The sequence below is a fragment of the Eurosta solidaginis genome, chromosome 4 (assembly GCF_040869045.1).
Source record: "Eurosta solidaginis isolate ZX-2024a chromosome 4, ASM4086904v1, whole genome shotgun sequence".
Lineage (NCBI taxonomy): Eukaryota > Metazoa > Arthropoda > Insecta > Diptera > Tephritidae > Eurosta > Eurosta solidaginis.
In genome coordinates this window covers 18132785-18152495 of record NC_090322.1, presented here as the reverse complement: position 1 = coordinate 18152495, position 19711 = coordinate 18132785, and the positions used below count along the sequence as shown (strand labels likewise).

At 37.4% G+C, this 19711-nt stretch overlaps 1 protein-coding gene and 1 long non-coding RNA gene across 2 annotated transcripts in view; both read left to right on the top strand.

The window, feature by feature from the left end:
- The window catches only part of LOC137248415 (uncharacterized), a 277648-nt gene that overhangs the window by 77954 nt on the left and 179983 nt on the right, over window positions 1-19711 (top strand). Inside the window, exon 11 of the mRNA XM_067779354.1 lies at window positions 17805-18360. Within this exon, the coding sequence (XP_067635455.1) occupies window positions 17805-18360 (556 nt within the window). The remainder of the gene's footprint in view (window positions 1-17804; window positions 18361-19711) is intronic.
- On the top strand, window positions 4340-4915 carry LOC137249191 (uncharacterized). The gene is made up of 3 exons (XR_010952282.1): window positions 4340-4569; window positions 4647-4791; window positions 4855-4915. It is a non-coding gene; the product is annotated as an uncharacterized lncRNA (long non-coding RNA).

Below are 19711 nucleotides of genomic sequence, written 5' to 3'. Positions count from 1 at the left end.
CACAACGCAAAGCAGATTTTAATACCTGAAACGCCTTTTTCTTTGTTTCACAGGCAGTATAAATTGCACACCTATGACCATTAAAATATGCTTTGTTTTTTTGTTGGTTAAAATTTTTTTTTTTTTGTAGAAAAAAGGCAATTTACTGTGACTTAAAAAATACATAGATGTATACTCGAATATGTCTTTTGTTTTTTTTTTTTTCAATTAGCTTGTATGTTTTGCCACTTGACAAGACATTAAAGGTTGTAAACGCAGTTAATATATTTACACATTTTAAAGGTTTGTTCACAAATAAACAGGCAGTTTTGTCTCAGCCAGGTCAAGCAGCACCTACCTGTTAGAACGCTAACCCTAATTCCAACATACGCCGTTTATTTGTGAATGCATCTTAGACACATTATATTGAACAAAACTCTTTAGATATAACTAAAATTGTATTCAGCAATTCACGAGCATAATTCCATTTATCTAATACCTACCTAAGCATTAGATTTAAAAAAAAAAATTTAAAAGGCATACCCTTTTCTTTATCATTTTAAGAATATATTTTGGCGCTTTAGAATGTTTGAAGTTAGCTCACGCAATCACGTGAAACGTTTTAGCGATTCATTTTGGAGCTCACCCATAAGATGTTAGGAAAAAAAAAAGGAAATTTTATGCACGAATCGGCTAGAAGATTTAAACTTTCTTTTCTTATATCATTCAAGTACAATATATATATATATATATATATATATATATATATATATATATATATATATATCTACACATATGAATTACTATTGCTAGCAATATTGTTCGAACCACCAGAAGAAGGTAATATACGTGCATATAATGCATAGCGCTACATAAAATTTATCTTTATTGCTTTTGTAACAAATTTTCTTAGTACATATTACCTATTATTATTATCATTATAATATGCGCGTTATACCAAATCGATATTTAGTTACACTCAAAAAAATTAAGTTTTACCACAAAGCATATAATAAGTGATTATTGTAACAACGTACTAATGTAAGGGCAAAATGAGTAAGGGGCTAAACCATATAACACTAAAATAGTATGTGCATAGATCAAGTATGTATGTATGTAACTTATATACACTCGAAACCAACCACACCAACACAATCACCAACCCCCTACGATGATAACCAAAACTAGCTAGAACTTTATCTATATTTTTTTTCTATAATGAATTGTGAACAAATATTGTAATTAAAATGGGAATGTTGACTACCCTATTCTTTTAGAAGGCACTTAGGGCATACAGGTAAGGGGCCACCGAAATTTTAGGTGCGTCGGTGGCCATGGATTTTGAGGGTGGGACTAGCACCGGGCGTCGCAACAACACCCGCGGCGCCCCCAAGATATATTCGGCCCTTTTTGTTTTTCCCCCTTTTGATGTATTTTAATTTTCAGCTTTTTTTTATTTTCGATTTTCAGCGTTGGTAACCGGCCATGTCCGGTTCGGTAAAATTTTTTGCGGTAATTTTTTTTTTGAATTTTTAAATTTTGGAATGTTAACGGGTTGTCCGTGGCATCCGGTTCGACCGGATGTCGTTTTGATTTGAATTATAAGCGTTTTGAGTCGGTCTCTGCGCTTCTGTCAGTTTGTTTTGAATTTGACAGCTGCTCGTTTTGATAGGCATGATATGACCATTTTTTCTGTTTATGGCGCAGGAACAGTAAGGTTGGCAAGGACCCGCCCCAGCCGACAATGACTAGCCACTGTGCACCACAATATCATGCCGACCGCCTTCCTTACTGCTTCCATAGTAAATGCGTATCCATAACACGTACAAACAAATTCTAGTGTGACCCCTGGTCAACCTTTATGGCGATATCTCGAAAAGGCGTCCACCTATAGAACTAAGGCCCACTCCCTTTTAAAATACTCATTAACACCTTTCATTTGATACCCATACCGTACAAACAAATTCTAGAGTCACCCCTGGTCCACCTTTATGGCGATATATCGAAAAGCCGTCCGTCTATAGAATTAAGGCCCACTCCCTTTTAAAATACTCATTAACACCTTTCATTTGATACCCATACCGTACAAAGAAATTCTAGAGTCACCCCTGGTCCACCTTTATGGCGATATCTCGAAAAGCCGTCCGTCTATAGAATTAAGGCCCACTCCCTTTTAAAATACTCATTAGCACCTTTCATTTGATACCCATACCGTACAAACAAATTCTAGAGTCACCCCTGGTCCACCTTTACGGCGATATCTCGAAAAGCCGTCCGTCTATAGAATTAAGGCCCACTCCCTTTTAAAATACTCATTAACACCTTCCATTTGATACCCATATCGTACAAACAAATTCTAGAGCCACTCCTGGTCCACCTTTATGGCAATATCTCGAAAAGGCGTCCACCCATAGAACTAAGGCCCACTCCCTTTTAAAACACTCATTAACAACTTTCGTTTGACACCCATATTGTACAAACGCATTCTAGAGTCACCCCTGGTCCACCTTTATAACGATATCCCGAAAAGGCGTCCGCCTATAGAGCTAAGGCCCACTCCCTTTTAAAATACTCATTAGCACCTTTCATTTGATACCCATATCGTATAAACGCATTCTAAAGTCATCCCTGGTCCACCTTTATGGCGATATCTCGAAAAGGCGTCCACCTATAAAACTAAGGCCCACTCCCTTTTAAAATACTCATTAACACCTTTCATTTGATACCCATGTCGTACAAACAAATTCTAGAGTCACCCCTGGTTCACCTTTATAGCGATATCTCGAAAATGCGTTCACCTATAGAACATAGGCCCACTCCTTTTTAAAATACTCATTAACACCTTTCATTTGATACCCATATCGTACAAAAAAATTCTAGTGTGACCCCTGGTCCACCTTTATGGCGATATCTCGAAAAGGCGTCCACCCATAGAACTAAGGCCCACTCCCTTTTAAAAGACTCATTAACACCTTTCATTTGATACCCATATCGTACAAACAAATTCTAGAGTCACCCCTGGTCCACCTTTATGGCAATATCTCGAAAAGGCGTCCACCCATAGAACTAAGGCCCACTCCCTTTTAAAACACTCATTAACAACTTTCGTTTGACACCCATATTGTACAAACGCATTCTAGAGTCACCCCTGGTCCACCCTTATAACGATATCCCGAAAAGGCGTCCACCTATAGAGCTAAGGCCCACTCCCTTTTAAAATACTCATTAACACCTTTCATTTGATACCCATATCGTATAAACGCATTCTAAAGTCATCCCTGGTCCACCTTTATGGCGATATTTCGAAAAGGCGTACACCTATAAAACTAAGGCCCACTCCCTTTTAAAATACTCATTAACACCTTTCATTTGATACCCATGTCGTACAAACAAATTCTAGAGTCACCCCTGGTCCACCTTTATGGCGATATCTCGAAAATGCGTTCACCTATAGAACATAGGCCCACTCCTTTTTAAAATACTCATTAACACCTTTTATTTGATACCCATATCGTACAAACAAATTCTAGTGTGACCCCTGGTCCACCCTTATGGCGATATCTCGAAAAGCCGTCCGTCTATAGAATTAAGGCCCACTCCCTTTTAAAATACTCATTAACACCTTTCATTTGATACCCATACCGTACAAACAAATTCTAGAGTCACCCCTGGTCCACCTTTATGGCGATATCTCGAAAAGCCGTCCGTCTATAGAATTAAGGCCCACTCCCTTTTAAAATACTCATTAACACCTTCCATTTGATACCCATATCGTACAAACAAATTCTAGAGTCACTCCTGTAGTGGAATTCACTAACCTTTTTAACGATATTTACCATCGCTTTATTTGCGAATCGATGTGTTGTTAAATAAACGGCAAGTGAATTGGCTGCGTTAAAAATCACGAAATTTACATTTCTGACAATTTTAGTTAAAAAAGAAAATCGGAGCTTTAATTAAATACCTTCAAACACGAAAAGCTGCTTCATTTATAAATCAAATGGCATTTGAGTACTTGGCGTACGTTTTATCACAAGATGAAGAGTTACTGAGGCCATCGCCAGTGGACAGACGCCTTCTTAGATAAGTAGATAACCCATTCCACCTGAATGCAACGGAGTTTCGAAAGCTGTACCGTCTAACCCCAGACTTGGCTCATGATATTATTTCTCAACTTGATGGTCAATTAAGGGGTACAAGAATAACTGCGATATCAACAGAGAAACAGGTAAATCATGGAATTTCATATAATTTTCAATTGAACACTATTATAAAAATGTCAGGTTCTAACTGGTTTACGCTTCTTCGCAACTGGTTGTTATCAACGGCCCGTTGTAGAACAATGGGGCATATCAATGAGCCAGTCGTCTGTAAGCCGCTGTATACATCGCGTAACAAATGCTACAAACTTTACCAAAGACTCAAATAGAGCGGCAAGCTGCGAAAGAAATTTTTTCTGCGTCACCTGCACCATTTGTGGGAGGTACTATTGGGGCTATTGATTGCACTCATGTGTCGATCATGAGCCCCAGAAATCATGAAGAGGCATATGTAAATCACCATGGATACCATTCAATAAATGTACAAATGGTAAAAGTAATAATTCAAAGTAATAATTCAAAGAAATGTATTGCACTTTTTTGATTATAATATATTTTTATATACAGATTTGTGACCCCAACCTAAAGATATTGAATGTCAATGCTAAATTCCCAGGAGCAAGGCACGATGCATTTATCTGGAGCTCCTCTGCAGTACGGAGAGTGATGCAGGGAAATTTTGAAAATGGTAGCCGCAACATGTTTTTGATAGGTAAGTGTATTTAATGCACTGAACTTTCCCAGAAAATAAAATCGCACACAAAACTACTTGCAGGTGACTCTGGATACCCTTTAGAACCCTGGTTGATGACTCCTTTACCTAACCAACCAGAGGGGAGCCCAACATTTCGGTACAATGAGGCATTGTGTAAAGCTTGAAACCCAGTCGAGAGACTTTTTGGTGTTCTCAAAGGAACATGGCGATGCCTATAACAGCAAAGGACTCTTTTGTATCATCCAGGATTTACTGGTAGAATAGTTAACGCATGCGCAGTGTTGCATAACATCCGATTAAGTGAACCCATACACGAGCCTGACACTGAATACTTAGATCAAAGCCCAAGTGATAGCAATGTTAATCAAGGCGCACCCTCTTCAATAGCGAAACGTGTTCAAGACCGACTTATTGCTAATTACTATACATAAGTACATACTTAACAAACTTATAAATAAAAAAATCTACAGGAATGTAAAGCAAACATTTTGGCATTTTATTTTATATTTGGTCTACTTTGGTAGGGAAAACTTCCATCATACCGAACAGTCCAACTTAACAATATCATTTCAATAGAAACGAACTTCGTGTCCTTTAAAATTAAAATAAATACTTATGAGGTTTTAACACAGCTCAATTTTATACATAATACATTTATTTGAATGTAAAAAATTCATTCATTCGTTTACATAGATCGATTTCTTTTGGAAATTATTTTAAAAAAGAGCTACCTTGGTAGTAAAAACTCCGATTCGGTATCGTCAAACTTAACAATATCACTGTCAAACAATATCAATAACCCGCTAATCCCGGAGTTTCCATTAAAAAGTCCACCATTCGACTTAACTGCTCGGCTGTGGTACGGCTTCTCCTTTGATTGGTATTAATTGATGAAGCCATTCTATTTTAATATGAGAAATTTGTTATGTCGAGAAATACGAAATTAATTCCGCATTTACTTACCTTTTGTTGATAACGCAAACTGTATATCAAAACTTGCACAATAATAACTTTTAAAAGCAGTTAGTATACGGAATTTGTTTATTTTTGGCATTCCTTTTGTGCTTTTCGTATTTTTTTGGTTTCGTTAAGCTGTGCTGCCACCTTTCTACTATTTTAAATGTCATTTATTGCGAGTCGTTAAAACTAAGTTAGTGAATAGTACAATCGATAAGGCAAGCGACAAAATCGTTAATTAAAATCTCGACAAATCGCATCGTTATAAGTTAGTGAATTCCACTACTGATGTCTTTAATGGAGCATTTTGATACAGCCATTCAATTGGGTAGCACAAAACAGATCGTCGGTGCGCTCACAAAAGCAGTTATGTGTTTTTCAGTAACTTTTCAGGAGATGGTGGAGGAGGTGTCCAAAAAATTTGCAAATGTATTTTTGAAATATTTTATGGAAAGTACGTTATTGATGTGTGAAGGAAAAAATCATGTTCTTTAACCCATTACGACGTGATAAATGTTTGCGCCGTTTTATAGCACATAGCTGCTTTCAAACATGATTCAAATTTGCTTTTGGCGGTACGGAAATGCATGCAATTTTTGCCGTTATTCCTCATAATGCTTACGGAAATTACCCCTTAAGCCCCTGGGAGGTGTAGCTTCATCAATCAGATGTCTGTTGGGATGCCCAGGTTTCTGGGTATTCAACAGACACTGTTTGTTTAGCATTTTATTTCTCTCCCTAATGGGGAGTACTCTCGCCTCATTGTGTACGTGGGGTTTTGGGGACGTAAGAAAACAGCCTGTAGCTGTTCTGAGAGCAGTATTTTGGCAGGCCTGTATTTTCTTCCAGTGAGTAACCTATAGGCTTGGCGACCATACCGGGGATGCGTAGCATACAACCGGTCGGCCAATTGCTTTGTAAGTAGTAATGAGCGTTTCTTTGTCTTTACCCCAAGTGCTGTCGGAAAGAGATTTGAGGATTTTATTACGGCTCTGGATTTTCGGTACAATCCAAAATGTAAGTCCTGTCGAACGTCACACCAAAGATTTTAAGGTGTAAGACGGTCGGTAGCGTAATGCCGATGTCGGGATCAAATAGTTATATTGCACTGTGTGGTGGGTGATAAACGTGAGAACGCCTGCATTTCCACTCTCTCGATCTTTTCTGTGGAGGTTATGTCCAGAGCAGGTCTGCAGAGTAGATCTTGCTGTGTGTATGGTCTCTTGGATCGCTGCAATGCGGATGTTATGCCGCTTCATGAAATCAACTATCTCCATGATCTTCCCAGTTAACCCATAACAGTTTAACTGCAGAATTCTGAAGTGCAACGGGGGAGACGTCGTCACTCTGGGGGTAAGTGATAGGTGACTACGTCTGTGCGCAGACTACGGCACGCCCTTGGGAGTAAACAGCAAGGAGCCACAAAAAATTTATAAAAGCTTCGAGGACTTCGGGTTTTGGGCTCTAGCCCAGAACATCCTGTCCGATGCAACCATCTCTTGCACGTGACAACCTGATAAGAGTGTGGCTGTCCTAAAGAGATTATTTTCCAGCAAACGCAGCAAAACCATTTCTCTGGACCGGAGTCATGTACAAGTCCTGGATTGGATTCGATACCCTCCCGGAGCAAGAGAATATTGCGCAGTCACGCTGCAAGCACCTGCTGGGAGGATGACAATTTGTGGGAGGGACGCAACAAATTAAATGGGGTTACATTGAAATGACAGCCCTTGGTCGGGAAAAATCCCGAGTCGCTCCGGTTCATAGAACCGGCTGCCTTGGGAAGCGAGATGGTTTGGAATGATTTTTTAAATTGAAATCAAAGCACTTTCGCCAGCGATTAAAAAAAATTATAAGCTAGGGAGTAAGTACATAACCGTTTTCAGGGTACTTCTAGTACTGTGAGCACATAGCTGTTTTCGATCACTTCTTAACCAAAATAGATATAAAAAACTGCATATGCAGAAATGAGGGCTCTATATAGTGATAATAAAATGTGCAATAAAAAAAATTTGAAGAAAAACAACTGTCTTCGTTAGCGCAGCGACAAGACGTTAGTTCGGTACCTAATGTTCTCAGGTGTTGGGCACTCACAGACGAAGTGGGTGACTGCTTCCTTACAACCGTCCTCCCCTGCAGTTGAAGGAAGGGGATTGACATTCTATCCCAATGCAGGCCAAACGACCAATATTCTGTTCTTGTGGATGTGATCCTGAATATCTCTTTTCTAGGCATATTTAATAGAAACTCTGTTGTTTTCTACGGCCACAGTGGTGTGATGAAAGCGTGCTCCGCCTACCACACCGTATGCCCTGGGTTCACACCCCGGGCAAAACAACATCAAAATTTTAGAAATAAGGTTTTTCAATTAGAAGACAATTTTTCTAAGCGGGGTCGGCCCCTCGGCAGTGTTTGGCAAGCGCTCTGGGTGTATTTCTGCCATGAAAAGCTCTCAGTGAAAACTCGTCTGACTTGCAGATGCCGTTCGGAGTCGGCATAAAACATGTAGGTCCCGTCCGGCCAATTTATAGGGAAAATCAAGAGGAGCACGACGCAAATTGGAAGAGAAGCTCGGCCTTAGATCTCTTCGGAGGCTATCGCGCCTTACATTTTTTTTTCGGATCTTTTCTGGTTGTAATCAGGCCAAGTTTCCTTGGTGATTTTACAGGTGTACGTTGTTTTTTTTTTTTTTTGAAGTTGGAGGGTATTTCATTCTGTATTGAAAAAAAAAAACAGCCGATTCACCGTTATTGCCTCAGAGGTATCTCGCGATACACCAGCGTACTATCGCTTGGCTGTCCGAGTATAGACATATCTCACCGCCGCGCCGGTTACATGATTCTCTAATACGAAACTACCTCTTTACCTCCAAGTTCTGCTTTATTTGTATTAATGTCGTTTTATGTGGCGGGTTCCAAGTCTAGGACGAGGGACGGGGCTACATTACGCCTTTGTATAAGGACCCCATTGATCTATAAGTCATCCGCCTATGATGATCATTTCCAGTGAATGGCTATCAGCAGCTTTTCTACCGTGTGAAGAGGGCGATGCGACCTAGAAGGTTTAACTTGGTCATATCAAATCGTTTCCGAGATGGTCGTGTTACGACCTTAATGGAACGAACCGAATCTATATCTGGCATAGGACTATCAACACCCAACATTCCCTCAAAGCAGTTGGTGTCTTTGTCATTAAAGCAACAACGTGCGCTATATAATGAAGACGTTATGCTCGTTAGAACATACACATGACGATGTCCCGAATGGGCATCTGAAAAGTAATAGCAGCTCACTTGGTATCTTTATTGTCAGCAAAGGCTTGACCAGATGTGTACACGATCTGCTATTGGTATTTTTATTTCAAGTTGGTAACTCTTTATACTGACAAAATTTAGGTAAACCTCATGACTGGGTCCTTTCTGCCTCTTGAAAGCAGGCTTGTCGCCTTCCGCCGATCGTTGCCTCTTCATTCTGCCATTCGATGATTTTTCCTCCTCGTGGGCTGTATGGTTATGTTATTTTAATTAATGATATTACATTTATATTCAACTTTATAAGATTCATATAAAGTTGGATATAAATGTAACTAATATGAACATCATAAATTAAAATAACATAACCCTACATAGACCCATTCCAAGCGCTCGAACTCCACTTCTGTTGGATCGACCACTGCTCCCAGGCGTTCTAAAATTCTTGGTGCTGCACGGTACTGCGAGAGAGCTCTTTTACTTCCTCTGCTCCGTACCCTTCTCCACTCTTCTACTCCGTTTCCATTTGTGTGCTTCTCCAACACGGAGTTCATTTAATCAGCACTACTCTCGCTCCCCGAGTCCGACGCATCGCTTAATGCGTATTTGTCGTCCTTGGCTTGCGACTCGGCCCTCCTCTTATCATCGTCCTTATTACTATTAGGTAACGAGTCGTTAATCTTGATCGTACGACCACCTGCCCGACAAGGCAAACTGCAAATGCAACATTGTAAAGTGTGTTTATTGAGTATATTTAAACGTCAGTTACGCATGGCTGAACTATATGGTTGGCTCATCTCATCAGCTGATTTTATGTCTTTCATTTCACTGGAATAGGGATTTTCAAAAGAAGATGGCAAACTCAAAATGAAACCAAAACATTGAACACATTTTCTTACAACACACAAAAATTTCAAAGTTTTATGTTTTCATTCCATTTCATTCGCCTAATAATGTGCGTGTTTATTTTGACAGTCTGAGCAAAGGTATGTTCTTGCTGTAGAGATGAGCCAACCAGCTATCAAATTACTATTGTGTAAGCTATATCGAGTTGTATGAACAGCACTCAATTCAAATCGAAATTTCCTCAATTTATTTTTCTGTTTGAACATAGTATTAGTATAATGCGTATTGAAATTTAGTAGTACTAATTTTATGCGCAGCAATTTCAGAGGTGTATTTAAAGTGTGACGCTTAGCAGTTAAGCGTAAACGTCTATAGATGTAAAAAAAACACAGCTATAAGTGCAAATTAAACTTCTTTAAGCTGGAGACGTTGGTGCTTTATCGGTAACCGTATCGGTAACCTTATAACAGCTGATTCGACCAATCTTATACTATGTTCAAACAGAAAAATAAATTGAGGCTATTTCGATTTAAATTGAGTGGTGTTCATACAACTCTATTTAGCTTACACAATAGTAGTTTGATAGCTGGTTGGCTCATCTCTACAGTAACAGCATATATCTGTTGAGACTGTCAAAATGTGCGTGTTGGTATTAGGTGAATGGAATGGAATGAAAACATAAAACTTTGAAATTTTTGTGTGTTGTAAGAAAATGTGTTCAATGTTTTGGTTTCATTTTGTTTTTGCCATCTTCTTTTGACAGTCTCTACTCCAGTGAAATGAAAGACATAAAACCAGCTGATGAAATGAGCCAACCATATAGTTCAGCCATGCGTAAGTGACGTTTAAATATACTCAATAAACACACTTTACAATGTTGCATTTGCAGATTGAAACAATTTATTACGCAATTTTTTTTAAATTGGCAATTTATTATTACAATTTATTATATGACAAATTGCGTAATAAATTGCCCAAACAGTATAAATTGCCAATTTGGTGTGTGTTTGAACCTAGTATTATGAGAAGCAATGCAATCGATTATTGGTGCCGCTAAGGTCGTAACCGTATCGTAGCCAACCAATTAGGTTTTGGTTTACCGTCGTAACTATAAACAGCTGATTACGTTAGGGATACGGATACAGCGATACGACATACGGCACCAATGACTCCGGCTTTAACCCTAACGCCATAGTCGTAACCATATCCATAACAATCTCCAATGTCATCGATTAATGGTGCCTTAACTTAAAAATCGTCAAAATTTCATAAAAATGAAAACGCAAAAAATTACAAACATATTCCACAAAATATAAGTCTCTTGGTCATAACGTATCCAAAACAATGAAAAAATATACAAAAAGTTATTAAATTCACCAACTCAAATATATTTAGGTTATGGATATGGCGAGAAACCAAAAACCAATTGTTTGGCTATGGTATGGTTATGGCGTTAGCGTTATGGTATGGCACCATTAATCGATTCCATTGATTTCCATAAGGTAGGTTCGATCAGCTGTTTTATCTGGTTTATGGCTTTATAGTAGGGGGACTCATGAAAGCATATAAACTTATAAGGTGTAAAATTATATCTATTTACACACGCTGTTATATGAACGCACCTAGTAATACTCTTGATAAACTTGATTGTTTATCAGCTGTATTATTGCCGAACAAAATTTTTGTTGTTGTTATACAAATTAAAAAATGCTAAGATTAAGTGAAAAATCAAAACTGAAACGCATTCACTTGCTGTTGTTGGAGATTTCTGCTGAAAATGCCTGCTGTAGTGTCTGCAAGGTTGCATTCCTTTGAGTTTACCGCGTTTACACCATTAAATGTGCGCGTAAATTTATACAAAATGTGTAAATGATTTTTCATACAAAATTTTACAGCTCGTTTACGCACTACATAAATTTAACCGTTTACACACTTTATAAGGCATTAATATGGTTACATGAGTCCCCCTAGTGTATGTTTGTTTGCATTTATGTCGACGTGCCCCTACCTTATAATGTTCTACCAAGATAAAAAGATATTGTTGCGGAGCTGGCAACACTATTCACCACCTTCATATGTTTTCGTTTGTTTAATTGCAACAACGAAAAAAGCGACAATAGTGCCGACGGGTTTTCCGCGAGTAACTTTTAAACGAGATAAAAAATTTAATTTCTGCTTTCGGATTCTGAATCTTGATGAAAATACGCGTCTTTTGATACCGCTATCGACATGCGACCCGAATTTTAAGTGCAGGACTTAAGTTGAAATTTTACTAAATTTGGAAATTAAAAAGCTTATATTTCATAAACTAAGAGTTTGCTAGAGTTGCGGATAATAAATTTGTGATTTTTAGGACCCCCGCCACCCCTCGAAAAAAAAAAAGTTTGAAATCGTAGCACCTTATTCAAAATATTCCCCGTGACAGTTCTCAAGTCAAGTCAAGTCTATGCTAAGTATCTGTAATGGGGCCTTAAGGGTGTGATTTATGACTTTTCTCCGATACCTGAGTGGTTGATGGAAAAGTATCGACTACAAATTTTCTTGGTATCGGGCCAAAAGTGTGAATACCTAATTGTTTTTGCTAGTATCGTTTCATCCCTAACTCTGCTTAGTAATTTCTAGTGTTGGGAACTATCGAATGAATTCAACTATCGATAGTTAGTTACTGAATGATTTTAACTATCGAACGATTACCCCTCGGGGTAGCTAAAGAACAAACCTATATAAGACAAAAAACGTCGTGTTCCAATGAAACGTGATCCAGATACGGCTAGAGATTTAACATGCAAATGCGACAACAATGTGAACCATATGGATCAATTTGTTGTTGCATTTGTATGTTAAATTTCTATCCGTATCTGGATCACGCTACATTGGAACGTAACAAAAACGTTAAATACGACTAAAATGGTGTAAATTTTGCTTCAAGTAAATAATGAAAATATTCAATTTAAATGCCTTTGTTACATGTTATGCAAAGCGCATGAATGATATGCAAATGACCTTGGTTCGCAACCCACTGAGTTTTTTGGTCTCCCCCAAACCTGTGGGGAGATTTTATGCCTCTACAACAACAACAACAACAGGAAAGAGGGTTACTTAAGATGGATTTTTATCTGTATTATTCAAATCTGTTTCAGAGGCATTATTGATTGCCTTAACTTATACATAAGCTACTGTTTTTTTTTTTTTTTTCAAAATTCAGGTCACGTTTAATTAATATAAAAATTGCACATTAAATTTCACTTATAAAAGAAACATAAAACAAATATTTCAAGCACTTAAATACTAAAAGTCGCTATAGTTGTTCTAGCCAAAATCGGATAGTGCATGAGGGTCTATATTAAATTTTCGCCGCAGAGATGGCAACTGATTGCGTTATTAAACCCCTAAAAAAATTGATTGTAAAGTAAATAACACAAGTATGTACATCGAGTTGACATGAAAAATACCTTCAATGTTTAAATTGCTGTTCAAAAATATTATCATATCTAGTTTATCTCCTTTAAGTCGGTTTCTCATGTCGTTAATTATTTGCCCTGCTTTCGAGAAAACTCGTTCTGACGGAACCGATGTTGCGGGTATACATAAATATTTTTTCGAAAGCATATATAGTTCCGGAAATGTTGACTGGCTACGATTCCAATAGTCTAGGGGATTATTTGAGCGATCAACAAAATTTTGCCTTAGATATTGCTCCAACTGAATATTTGCATTGACATTGGGCGCGTTTTGACAAATTGTTTTTGCTTAAGCAACTCTTACATCGAGAAGGTCCCAGAGAGATACTTCGCTTTTATCGACCGATGCTTCTCTTGGGGTGTTGGTAGAAACACTTGTGTTTTGTTGCCGTATTAGGGAAGTTACTTCTTCCACTAGCCATTTTGTTGTATTATTTGCATTAATTTCATTACCGAACGCAATTTTTTTAAACCTAGGATCTAGGAATGTTGATTTGGCGCACATTTTGTCAGACTCCAACTGCCCTAATCGTCTCCAAACTACCTCTAACAATCTGCTCTTCAAACTTTCTCCCTCTACAGTTTTCATTTTGCGATTTCGTACTGCGTATTGAAGACCTCTGATCAGGGGGCACTACCAGTGGCATCGTGGGATAATTTTCTCCTGTCAATTCGGTTGTCATGGGCTCTACGGGCTTGAAAAGATTAGTGTAGTCCAACAATGTTTCCCATTCTGATGAATTGAGGAAATCAGGAGCATTTGGTAAAGAAGTTATTATGGCAGAGAGTGGTTCTTTTACCAAGCATATGCGCTCCATCATTATAAGGGTGGAATTCCACCGGGTAGGGACATCTTGTTTTAACCTCAGTTTAGTAACGCCCATTTGCTTTTGCATATTTTTTAATTTTTCCGTCGCTTGAGAACTATGGTTAAAGTAAGTGACTATGGCACGACACTTGGTTATGAGCACAGTAACTTGTGGAACAGCTTTGATGGCATCAATTACACATAAATTTAATGTGTGCGCTACACATGGGTGGTGGTGCTTCTGTAGCATTTCAATTATAGCCTTTTTAATATTAGCCCCGTTATCACTTACTACAGTAACTATTTTGTCAAAAACGGACCACTCATCAAATATTAACTTCAATTCTGTAGCTATATTTTGGGAGGTATGATTTCCTATGATTTCCTTTGTTGATAAAACTGCAGAAATCATTTTGTTATCCCGAACGAAATGACTAGTAACTGACAAAAAAGATTTTTGACTATCAGAAGTCCACATATCAGTTGTAACTAAAATATGTGTTACAATGTTGAGCAAGTAATGCAGTTTCTTTCTTACTTCATTGTATTTAAAAGGTAGCATTGTATTTGATAAAACTTTTCTGTTTGGCAAGGAATATAATGGCTGAAGCTTTTTTGTAAATTCTACAAATCCTACATTGTCAACGATGGAAAGTGGCTGCAAGTCGTTTGTAATCATCTTTAAAAGAGATTCATCAATATTATTTTTTCTTGCTCTGAGAGCTCAGAACGTGTGTATGTATGTATGTATTTATTTGAAAATTTGTTCCTAGCACAACAATTTTGACAAATTATTTAACAGTGCTAGTCATGAATAGCATGAGCTATAAAAATTGAACATTTATAATAATAAATTAGATTAATCAAATTAAATTAAATATAACGGACAATAGTGAAATATTTATGTATGTAAATGTAAATCTTAAAACTAAAGAAAAGTAGTTAATAAATATTAAAAGACAGCAGTAGTGATGACAACTTTTGGCTGGTTATAGATTGAATAGTATTTAACAAATAAAGAAAGAAGACACAGAGAAAGGAAAAGGACTTAGAAATGAACATTTTAACAACAACAATTTGAGATCCAGTTTAAGAGTCGTTAAAAAATGATGTTAGCTCTTTTCTGAAGTGCAGAGCACTACTTAAGAGTCGAAGACTACTAGGTAGCGAGTTCCAAAGACGTATTGCAGTAACAAAGAATTGGCGCTCAGAGGTTAGCGAGCGGTATCTGATGTGCTTAAGAAGAAGCACCGATCTTGATGATTGCAGAAAAATAAGCTTACGATGTGCTGGTAACAAAAAATTTTGTTTGAACAGACCTTCTCAAACATCCACTATTGGAAATGTCTTCGGTAGGTACTGTTAACGAACTGCGCGCTGCACTCCCTGCAGTAGTTGACGAAAGAGAAGTGGAACTACGTTCCTCTTCTGCAATTACTGGCGCTATTTCTCCTGAAGTTAGATTACTATGTTCTGAGCATGGTGGAATCACCAGGTGAAGTAAATAAAAAGAGATAGAAGGTGTACGCTATCTGAAACGGTAGGGATGTATTTTCAACGGTCAGAAGAGGGTAAAATGTTTACCCGCTTTGGAAAAGTAGGAGTAGAAAAACAAATGCCTTGCTACGAAAGCCATTACAGACTGTTTCTTTTTCAGCATATCAGTGCAACCTAATGCCAAAACAAAAGGGATACACAAGACCAGTGCGAACTTGTATTACTTTAGGCATCGAATAAAATTAAAAACTTAAACTGCAATGAGTAGTAAAATTCAAGAATGCGTCTAAAGTAAACTGACAACTTCAACTTCAGTTGAAGCTTTTATCGAAAAACCGGACATAAGTGGGAGAGGTGTTATCCATTATATAGTTGAACTGTAGGAACTTTGCGCACTTAAATGGGTTTCGGGTTTGATGAAAAGTTTTACAGTCACACTTGGAAGTGATCGTAATACTTTTAAATGTGTTTCGATCTCTAAAAATCCATTTTTCTTTCCATCTGCTCTGTTGATTTGACATTGAGAGTTGGAAGTAAAACATATGACCTTTTAATATATCATACAAACTTGATCAGAAGATCTCCCATAAGCTCTTGACAGTTAATTCATGATGTATTACTAATGGTGCCAAGTTATTATTTACTAAAATATGTCAGGGGATATAATAGGAGTCGGCCTAGAACCGGAAGGTGCTAATCGAAGCGAGCCGGATTCATATATTCTAATTTACAATCCATAACAGCAACATTCTTCTTATCATAGTGGTCTAATTTTTAGGCCAAAACAAACATAGTGAGTAACAATTTTTCGTAATTGTATTTAGAAATCCATTGTTTTAGCGAAGTGTTTACATAAATAAGGTGTAATACGATAGTTTTGTTGTTCTTGCACATTTTTCGAAAGTCTTCAGTAGCGCTGCACAGGCGAAAATCCTTGTTGGATATGACGCGAATTCAAATAGTTTGTTTTAACAAAGACCTGTTTCAAATTTTTTTGGAACAAATTAAACATACTTATATGATGGAAACATCAATAATATAAACGCAATAGTTACGCATGACCTTACTTATGGAAGCCCACACCAAAGATACCCAAAAATGAATCTCTGTAATTAAATCCGGTGAAGGTCCATCGATATTCACCTACTGGTTTAGATGAAAAAAGGACTAAAACTACCATATTTCACTCCTGAAAAATGCAAAAAAACCACATTTTTCGGGGACAACATTGGTGAAAAATTTTCAGATAGCCGAATGATAGAACAAAGAAGAATTTAGAGCGAGACAATTGACGGCTTACTTCACCTGGTTATTCCACCATGGTTCTGAGGAAGACGGTCATTTAAATTTGATGTGTTGCCAGAAAATTTAAATTTTTTTTTTGCATATATGGCATTTAACTTCATTGCCATTTTTGGTAAAAACTCCCAAACGGAAGATCTCTTCAATCCAGGCCGCATTATAAATATCTACACAAATGAAATCGTTAAAATCACTTCCTCAGTTAAAAATATTTAATAATTACCACGCTTAAAACGTTTGTCGATTAGGTTGACGTATGCTAAATTTATTTTAATATCTTTTTAACACTGATATATGCACAGCAAAAATTAAAATAGAACGAACGATTCGAAGAAATAGTAATGAGCGAATCATACCAAAAACTAGTAGTTCGATAAAATAGTAATGAACGAATCATTCATACCTAAAACTAGTAATTCGAAAAAATAGTAATGAACGAATCATTCATAACTAAAACTAGTAACTCGAAAAAATAGTAGTGAACGAATCATTCATACCTAAAACTAGTAATTCGAAAAAATAGTAATGAACGAATTTCAAATGACTATCGAATGAATGAAAATTAGTGAACTATCGAATAACTCGATAGTTTTCATTCGATAGTTCCCAACACTAGTAATTTCCTTGTGGAGTTTTAATAGTTTTTACCGAAGCAGAAACACTCGCTTAAATGGATACAAATGATCTATATATCGATTACCTCTGTCGGACCTGTATGGTTAAACTGGAATCCTTCACGTCTGAAGGCAGCACTGAGCCACAACACCAATCTATCTTTGAAACCATTGAAGAATGCGACGAATTACGAATAGCTGACTTGTTATCCAGCACAATACCCGAAATAGTGCAAGTGCAGCTAAATGACGAGCTACCAAAAACAATTTGTTGTAAATGCTTGCACCAATTGAAATGTGTGTATCGGTTTCAAAATTGTGCGTGCAATCCGACCATAAGATGCGAGAAATGGTTTCTAAAAAAAGGGGTGGCTTAAACATGTCGATGATGGAGGCAGCAATTGAAGATGAAGTATTACCAAACGACACAGATTCATACCCGTTCAGCAGTTGCCAGCCCAAATTCATTGCTCGAAACTCACTTCTCCCAGAAACCGAAACGGCTCTTGAAGGCAGACAGCAAACAATTGAGTCGGAATCAGCGCAATGGAGTACTGCTGAACATTTACTAACAAACGAACAATTACTCGATTTTTTTGAAAATTCGCAAGGCGAGTTAAGCGAATTTATCAAAAACGACCCCATTGAAGATTATGAAGAAAATACTGAATATAGCGACACAATCCAAACGCAATGCGAGTTAAGCGAATTTATCAAAAACGAGCCCATTGAAGATTATGATGAAAATTCTGAATATAGCGACACAATCCATTCAACAGCCTTTGTGACCAAAGAAGAATTTATAACTGAAGAGCAAAAAGTAACTGTGCCGTAAGTATGATAAGGATTATTTTGCTAACTTTTTGTTTTATGTATGCACATATATCGCGCCTAATAGCTCGTCCCCCGGCAACATAGGAAACCATAAGGAGCTGCGTTAGGATACCCAGCGCAATGCCCGCATCATCTTAGCTGCAAACGTCTCAGAATTTAATAAAGCAATCTTCATTTCACAATTTTTATGATAAAATTCCTCAATAATCAATCTACGTACACTCCTTACTAAATTTTATGATTATTTAAGTTATGAATTTAAGTACTATTTCAAAATGGGGCCATCCTTTATGTCCCCTTTCTCGTGAACTTCCTAAGCTAAGGGCGTTCGATATGACAGCTGTCAAATCTTCCGCCAGCTTTCTATCATTATATTATGTGTTTTCCGAACCATGATGAAATGCATATTCAGGTGTTCTCATCCCGTTGACCTTTTCCCTTATTCAAGTTCGGCGTGCATAATTTAGAGGGTTGTCTATCATACAGAACTGCCTTTGAGTTCTACTACGATCGTAGTAGATTTTACTATGCGTTTAGAAATATAATTATGTAAGCCGCTACCAGGATTTTTTAGACATAAACAGAAACGTAACTTTGTATTCCCCAAAAGATTATAGACACAATTTTGCAGAAAACTAATTTATTTGAAGAATTTGTGCGAAAAATTAAGCAATCTGTAAAGATAGCAAATTGTAAACGTACTATAAACATATGGTAGCTCTAACAAAAGCTAAATATTGTATTACATTCATAGATAATAAGTATCGATAACCACAGCCAACTTGACAAATGATGAGGATGAGCAATAAAAGAAAGGAGGAAGAGTCACTTCCAGTTGAACATTTAACAGAGTAACACGTCTTTCATTTAAGAAAGGAATAATATCCCTCATAATCCACGTTGAATATTCATGAATTTGGAATATTTTAGATCTCAGGTGTGGGGTTCAACCATATACCCATTTTGAAACATTTATATTTATTGTACAACTAAAATGGCCAACCCAAAACAAAAATTGACGGTGCAATTTTCTCCATCAGCCACGACGCAACAGTTGCGCAACTTATTGCAGAGCGTAGTGGGAGTTGGAGCAAATATAATAATCTCTGCCCCTGGAAACGATATAGATTCTGACGAAACTAGCGGCGCCTTCGATATTGATGCCACTAATGCTGCCGATGCCGCCAATATAGCAGATGCCAATACTGCCGTTGCCGATCCTAGTATTACTAACGCCACTCTTACTGCCGATGCCGCCAATATCAATAATACCCCCGAAAATGCCGCTACAGCAGCTACAGCCACTACCATCAACAGTGCTAGAGGCCAACGAGCCATACAGAGCATT